The 8,485-nt window shown below is 31.5% G+C and overlaps 1 protein-coding gene across 1 annotated transcript; it reads left to right on the top strand.

Moving 5' to 3' along the window:
- The first annotated feature begins 2,761 nt into the window (after positions 1-2,761).
- LOC143081697 (perlucin-like protein) lies at positions 2,762-6,233 on the top strand. Its single transcript, XM_076257438.1, has 5 exons — positions 2,762-2,921; positions 4,712-4,815; positions 5,314-5,395; positions 5,573-5,800; positions 6,179-6,233. The coding sequence occupies exons 1-5, from the start codon at positions 2,762-2,764 to the stop codon at positions 6,208-6,210; spliced, it is 606 nt and encodes a 201-aa protein (XP_076113553.1). The 3' UTR covers positions 6,211-6,233.
- Positions 6,234-8,485: the final 2,252 nt, after the last annotated feature.

Here is an 8,485-nt window from a genome sequence, read left to right as displayed (position 1 = left end):
ATTTGAATAGAAGTTTGGGGCATATACATGTTGAAACTATGCCGCACAGCCCATTTTTTTTATCTTTGAATAAAAAAGTAGTTCATGTCAACTTTCCATTCTGGGACATAATTTTACTTAGCTTCATAGTGAACGTGGCACAGTTATAGCTGTAAATGGATCATGTTTTCTGCTCTTTGGTCGGGTTTTTGTCTCTTTGACACATTCCCATTTCCACTCTCAAGTGTATGTATCTACTTACAAAAATGCAACCTTAAACTGGAAATCAAAAAATGATGACTACGGTATTATATAGCTACGTAACAATAAAAACAAATTTATTGTTTGTGAGAGATATCAACCAAAATAGAAAAATAAAAATCAATTTGGTAAGTAAACCTGTAACAATGTGTAATATGACTTGATAATTTCAGCTTGAAAATGCAAAAAAGTGACCTGTACGACCTTCCTTTATCAGAGAAAAAGAATTTTTGCAAAAATACTTCAACACCCTTATCATTTTGAGGGAAAAGTACCATTGAAAAACAAATTCTGGCTTATGGTTGTTGTTTATTATTATCGAATTTACATATAAGTAGCTTATGATAAGGAAATACGAGTTAACTTCGCCGCGATATGCTGGTGCGGCGTTACGCAATCACCAATCAATCTACCTCAAACATTTTTTAAAAAAAATGAAATTGTCTCGTTTCTCATAGATTCTGATACAATAATAATTTTCGGGGAATACGTATTTGTGGCTATCTTCAATGCAGGGAAATAGTTTGTGTCCCAATCAGAATAATTACGATTTTTAATATAAACAAGAATGTGTCCCCAGTACACGGATGCCCCACTCGCACTATCATTTTCTATGTTCAGTGGACCGTGAAATTGGGGTCAGAACTCTAATTTGACATTAAAATTAGAAAGATCATATAATAAGGAACATATATACTAAGTTTCAAGTTGATTGGACTTCAACTTCATCAAAAACTACCTCGACCAAAAACTTTAACCTGAAGCGGGACGAACGAACGGACGGACGGACGGACGGACGAACGAACGAACGAACGAACGGAGCCACAGACCAGAAAACATAATGCCCCTCTACTATCGTAGGTGGGGCATAAAAAAAGTATTCTAAATCACATAGGATCTTCTGCCTTAATTTAGTTTTTGTATTTTAAATTTCACTAATTTTCAATGAATGATTTTCATGTGTTTTTCGGATACATATTTATTTGTTTTTTTCTTCGTAGGAATAGGATATAACAACACAAACAATTATCAAAATGTTAGATTTGTTTTCAAGGATATACTACTTCCTGCTATATAATATGGACTGCTAAAGTAGGACTATCACATTTCATTAAAATTAGATGCATCAGATGGTACAGTATTTACCTGTATAAATACTTTGTATTCGCTTAAACTCAATATGTCATTAGAAGTGCCTACTTTGCAAATTAAGGTAAGAAAAACATGTTATCGATATAAGATGTTTACTTTTTGCTTTGGCGTTTTAATCGTCTTGCCTAAACATTTGTAGACTTATGTATTGATTATATAAAAATGTTAATATAGAAAATGAACTGTTATTAAATCACATGCAGGTAAACGCCGAACACTTTATAAATACTTTTTTTTATAAGGCAGCGAACTATATCAATTGTCTTTCGGCTACGAACCTCGAAAGGGAAACCACCTGAAATTCCTACTTTTAAACAGTAGGTTTTTTTAAACGTCAAATATATGTTCAGAAAATATGACAATATGTATGCTTTCAGCACAACTGTGTGTTTAAGAAATCATATTGATCGTCTACATAAAACTTATTTAGAAATGTTCAATATAATGGATGTTGCACTTTGAGAAGATCAGTATAATTTGACATTTGTTCATATGAAGAATATCGTCTCTTTTAAATATAAAGTAAAAAGAATTTAAATTATATCTTCTCATTTTAGGTTGCATTTCTGTAAATATTGACAATGCAATTTCCCATAGAAACTCCCCTTACGGATAAAACTGTACCACTTTCACTATGAAGTTTTGAAAAAAAATCATATCCTAGAATTGGAAGTTCATATGCACCACAATTTTTTTCAAAGGTCAAAATATAGGATTGTGCGGCATATTTTCAACGTTTATATGTCCTGAACTTCTCATAGTTTAAACTAACACTAATTTTCTAAACTACCCCTACCTCGAATGAAAAGTTACCACATATTACAATGTAAAGAATATCTACATGTCTATTTACTGGTAACATTCCCAAGTTATGTCTCTGTGAGATGGAACACAGAGAGCATAACTGGGAACCAGTATGTAAACAAAATTAATTTTCTATGAATATTCAAGGCGTGTTTTGAGAAACAGCTGTATTTACAAAGAGCAACCTATAACCATAGGAATGATTACCAAAGCTGTACATGCTGTATTTGACAAAAAAGTCGTCGGAACTTTGTGTCCTAATTGCTCTTATAATTCGTTTCGTTCTTTACGTGTCCTTTAATTTACAGATTTTTCAGTCGAGTTCCGCTGAAGAATCTTTTGTAAACAACATGCGAGTCTGGTTTACACAATTTTTCTCCGGGCATCAATGATGGGTTATTTTTTGCGAAGACAGCAACAAATATATATAAAAAAGCAAATATAAAATAAAAACATAACACATTTATATCAATCGTTTACTTTTTTTCATTTGACATGGCGAATATCACATTTGATTTTTTCATAACATATATATGAAAGTTTTATTCAATGAATTCATTTAAGAATGATTGCTGTGCTACTTGTTTTTTGTGCTATGCATGTTGGGGTTGGTGGACTAGATGTTGTTTGTCTGGCGAAAACAGAAAAGAGTCATTTACGTGACTTAAGAACCAAGTTGAGAGGTTTCACAAAGACAATCGATGACTTGGAAAAGGGACTCAAAGGTCAGTACTAGTCTTTTTTAACTCATCTGGTCCTTTGAGGACCATGTGAGCTTATACCGTCACTTGGCTGTCGTTGTTGTCCGTCGTCGATTGTCGTGTATCGTCGTCGTTATTTTCGTAAACTATTTAAAAAATATTCATTTCTGAAATATAAATATACTAATATACATGTTTCTGCAGTTCCATTCATGGAGCGTGCAATTTTTCAATTTTTCAGTTTTGAAGCAAAATCATTGCCATCAGTTTTAAGCGCTATACACACTTTACCTTTACACCTTTATATCTGGTTGATATGTTTAAAAAAAAACAAAAAGCAAAGTAATGCCACTTACGTCCTATTTAACTTGTACACCTGATTTACTGTTAACCTGACGTTCACTAAGGTAATTTCCGCAAGCCGCAATCAAAGTTTGACCTAAAGCTGTAACAAATATATGTTTGGTCAGATTGGAATTGGTATTAATCCTTACCTGTCACCAGGATTGAAAATTATCATGCATTTGATTTACCCCCAAGATTTGAATTGTCCATTAGTAGGTAAACATATTAAGGTGGAATTACATATGAAGTTATCTTAAACTAAACGATTAAACTAACATAAAACATTTTATAGTCAGTGTACTATCTTCGACAATATAAATGAGAACATGTAATACTAGTAAAATATTTAGTTCTAAATCAGTCATATCTAAAATGGTCTTTGATAAATTTAGTAGAGATTTTTAAAATCAGTTACCGACACATAATTCTTCAAAAGACAATACAAAACCCTCATCTTGTACATTCAGCTAAATATTTTCTAGTCATATTATTTTAAGCAAGACAGATTATTTTTAATAGCTCAACTCTTCACCATTTCTAATTTCTAAGGGGAAAAAGCAAAACATGTAGAGAAAAGTCAATTTGATCTCTCATGCATCAATGTAATGCAAAAACACACTTGCATTATTAAACAATTATAAACAATGTATTATTGAATAACTCTTGCAAGCTTTGAAAGGAAGCTAAACGTGTTTACCTCCTGGTTTAGGAATCAAGCCGATTTACACTCAAATATTGACACATTTATTTCTGTGTATATGTATGGATACAAATGTATCTGTATAATGATTGCATTCATATATTGAGTTAAGAAATAGTCATTGACAGAGAACTTTGACATGTTCATAGACAACGGAGGAGTATCGAACTAAACGGTTTAACATTACATAAAACGAAACCAAAAGTATATTATAAATCGGAGATTCTCAAAAGAACACCCTGAACATATGTATAGGGAAAACGGTAGTATTAAATTTTCCAAGCATTAGGTTGGCCTTTTGTGTACCCAAGGCAGGTGAAGGAAGTCAAATTATGAGCGCTGTGATTGGATGTAAGGGTACAATATATTTTTTATTTATCTATGAATAACTGCAGTGTGTATATTTACAATATAAATTTTTAAACCTATTGAAATATTTTCTAGAGAATCATTCGAAAAGACTTGCAAAATTTCATAAATTTGGTGCAAAATGACGGTGGGCATGGATAACATAAACAAGCTCCGTTGGAAGTTGGTCATGATACTATTTGGCTTTAATTTTTAAAACAGAATAATAAAGTACTAACACAACATATAACTGTCTTATCCAGGTTTTTATCTTAAAAAGTGGTAAATTTAGAAAATGTTAATATTGTCGCATATGGCATAATAAATAGTACCGTTTTCCCTATAGACCATATCTGCAATTCTGTTGATAACGATATTGATCAATCATTAGTTGGAATTATTTCTCTATGAAATATTTCAGGAAAACATTTTTGGGGAAATGACGGTTGTAAGAAAGGCTGGGACCGTTTTAGAGATTATTGTTACTATTTTAACAAAGACAAAAAAAGTTGGTTTGATGCTGAGGTAAGAAAGAATGATTCGTTGATTTATTGTATAGCCTTTAGGAACGCTACGTCTTTTGTCATTTTGTGACTAGTTAAGTTTTGAGCTCAGTACCATTCTGATAAGTAAAGTCGTTAACCGGTAAATTTTACAGTGTATTCTAACGTTTTTCTTTTACACAACCGTATTTACGTCGTATGCATGTGTTCGTTGGTTACTGTCTATCACAATTGTAGAACTTTTGATTTAAATAGCGTAAACCAGACGATTAGTGTTTCATTTTAATTTGTTCTCAAACATTCCATCCCCGCCCGATCTTTGTATTGCTTACCTTACGGTACGCCTAGCTTTGATGGACTTGTTGTTAATAAAACCTACGGAATGAACAATTTAAATGAAAACAAATATTAAATAGCCTAAAAAGTCATATTTTTTTTCTAACAAATTGAAATAGCGCACACAAAAATGTACTGTTCTATAATTCTTGTCAAAGTTTTGAGCTTTTCTTTTCTTATTTAGAGGCATTGTCAAGCAGAAGACTCATCTTTGGTCAACATTGTGGATGAAAATGAAAACAAGTTTGTAATGACAAAATCTAAAGGTAAGTCGTATTGTTTATAAATGAGACAATAACTCTCTTTGTTTCTTTCTCTCTCCATTGTTTGATTGTTTTATTGATCACAATTTAAAACCGAATAAACAAAACATTCTTTTGTAACTTGGCTTGCTGATATATATCACTATGCGATATAATTTAGAGTACAATATGTGTTTTCAGAAGCAAACGTAAAACATGTTTGGATAGGAGCAATTAACTGGGATTCAGGAAAGTGGATATGGGGGTCTAACTTTGAACCTGTTAAATATTTCAAATGGACTCCTCGTGAACCAAACGGTTCTGGAACAAGTATACAATGTGTAGAGCTATACCCAACTGTTGACGGGACATGGAACGATCATGCTTGTGCAACCACTTTTGCCTTTGTCTGCAAGAAACATATTGCAAGTGCATAATAAACATAACAAATACATGAAATAGGATATTAAAATGTTTTGATTTTTGACATTGTAATGAACAATTTCTGGTTTTGACAATACTTTGTTGATAACGTTATACAGTGAAAACAACACACAACACAAACAAATAGAACTTCAGAACACACTGGAATATTTCATTTAAAAAAAAGAAATCTAGAGGACACTTAACGAAAATAAAAAAGTTACACATTTAAAATAAATATACTGGTTTGAAACTAGAATACATAAAATTACAACAGTTATTTATGTTTCGTCTATGGACATAACAGTTCATTGAATATTTAGCAACTACAATGTATATAAAACACTAGTTTAATATTTGTTTGTTTCTTTTTATTTTAGTGAGACGGATGCCCTCCGAAAAAGAACATAAAGTGAACAAAATAAAATTTGTTAAAGTATTAGCTTCTTTTTTATAATATCTACATATCAGGATGTATATTTATTTATAATATCAATCAAATATTATTGAGGGTTTGTAATTTGAATAAACTTGCTCACATGCACATTTACACATCCTAAGTTTTCACACCAGTACTGATGTGTTTAGCTTTTCGTACTTCAAAAACCACATATTGAACAGGGAACAGAACAAGTTACTAAAATACATTCTAGCAATCCCCGATTTGTCATAGTTCATGGCATAGTTGTTAATCTAACTATTGTAGCCTTTGGTTGAGGTCAATACGATGTCATATCGACCTAGATAAGCAGATCGATCTCAGAATTCGTTATAGTCAATATGCTTCTCGTAAGTTGATATAGCCTTGTATCGACTTCATACCAAGGCTATAATTGTTATATATATATATATATATATATATATATCTTTTTGCAAATGTTGTTTGTGCTTAAGTTAGACCCTTCTACAACGAAATTTGTTACATGCACACGTATAAAAGTTGCGGTTTTTACGCAGTCATAGGTTTGAACGTTGTTTTCAATTAAGACTTGTTTATATTTTTTTCGTTTGGGCTTGTATCATATTTGCCCTCTGGTTTATATAATCCGTTCATCTTAGTTTGACTCTTGAAAATTCAAGAGTTTACCTTAAATTGAAGTAAATTAAATGACCTTCCAAATACTTTTTGATCCCTTACAACACTGAAAAACATTACTTGTCGAAATCTTGTCAAGGTGAAACAATTTAGAACATCATGTTATGGTTTAACATCTTTGAAGCCAATTTATTTTTTTCTACTTGGTATTGAATTAATATAGAGATCCATTTTGTTACACATTGTGATCAATTTATTTTGCAATCATCAATGGCAGTCAGCTGGGTTTTAGTAAATTAGTTGTTCGACCTGTTAGTCAAATGCGTTTTGTTAAAATATACTTTTGTTACTCCTTTTGGTCTTTTAGAAAATGTTGTTTGTGCTGTATTTAGACCCCTCTATAACGACATTTGTTACATGCACACGTATAAAAATTACAGTTTGTATCCATCACAATCATAGGTTTGAACGTTGTGTTGAATTTAGACTTGTTTATATTTGTTTCGTATTGGCTTTTATTATATTTTCTCTCTGGTTTATATAATCCGATCATCCTAATTTGACTCTTGAATATTCAAAAGTGTATCGTAAATTGAGGTAAACTAAATGGCCTTCCAAATACTTTTGGATCCCTAAAAATACTGAAGAGACATTTATTGTCAATATCCGGATATGGTCCAAACAATAAAACCAACTTATGTTGTCGTTTACCATCTTTGCCGAAAGTTTATTGTTTTCTACTTGGTTTCAAATATATATAGAGATCCATTTTGTTTTACCTTGTGATCAATTTATTTTGCAATCGTCAATGGCAGTCAGTTATCCGACCTGTAAGAATTGCGCTTTTTTGTTTATCCAACGCAATAATAGGATTGAACGTTGTTATTAATCTAGACTTGTATTTAGACAAACAGTTATTTGAAACTTGTGTTGGTGTTGATTTAAAGGTTTCCTGTTCAGATAGCATGTGGAATAGATTTAAGAAGAATTTTCTTACATTAAAGATAACTTTACTTCACATCGTTTTATTTCCAATGATATATTTGCAACATTTACTACATGTTGTATGATATTGATTTTACATGAAGCAGTAGTATACCGCTGTTCGAAATTCAAAAATCGATAGAGAGAAAAAAACAAATGCGGGTTACAGACTAAAACTGAGGTATGGGTGTCTTCCTCCATCTTGGATTGTAAAAAACAGAGAATCAAAGGTCCAGATTTTCCATCAAGTTAGCAAAATTTGATGCAGGAATGCAGATGTTTAATGTACATTTTCATTTAAAAGTACCAATTTATAAGAATATAACTTCTAAATATTGATATTTCTGCAAATGTTTATTATTTTTGGTTGTTGTTTTTTTTTTAAATTGGCATTTTAAGGGGAGGTAACTCTAAAAAAGTGCATTTTCTGAAGGATTCTGTATGGAATTTTCCTATTTTGTATTTTAGCCGGAAAAAACGTACGGTGACCCTATCTTTTATTTTGATATTCTCAAAGCAGTGTCTGAAAGCTATCTTTTCCTGAAGTATTTAACAATTCTATCATTTTGTTTAGTTTCTAATCACAAAATGGTGTTTTTTCTTGTATAATCCATACAAAATGTGTCATTTTGTCCCGTCCTGTAGCTTGAGAAAATGCGTGGTGACCTATC

The sequence above is a fragment of the Mytilus galloprovincialis genome, chromosome 7 (assembly GCF_965363235.1).
Source record: "Mytilus galloprovincialis chromosome 7, xbMytGall1.hap1.1, whole genome shotgun sequence".
Classification (NCBI taxonomy): Eukaryota; Metazoa; Mollusca; class Bivalvia; order Mytilida; family Mytilidae; genus Mytilus; species Mytilus galloprovincialis.
The sequence above is the reverse complement of the archived record's forward strand: the minus strand, read 5'-3'. Positions and strand labels throughout refer to the sequence as shown.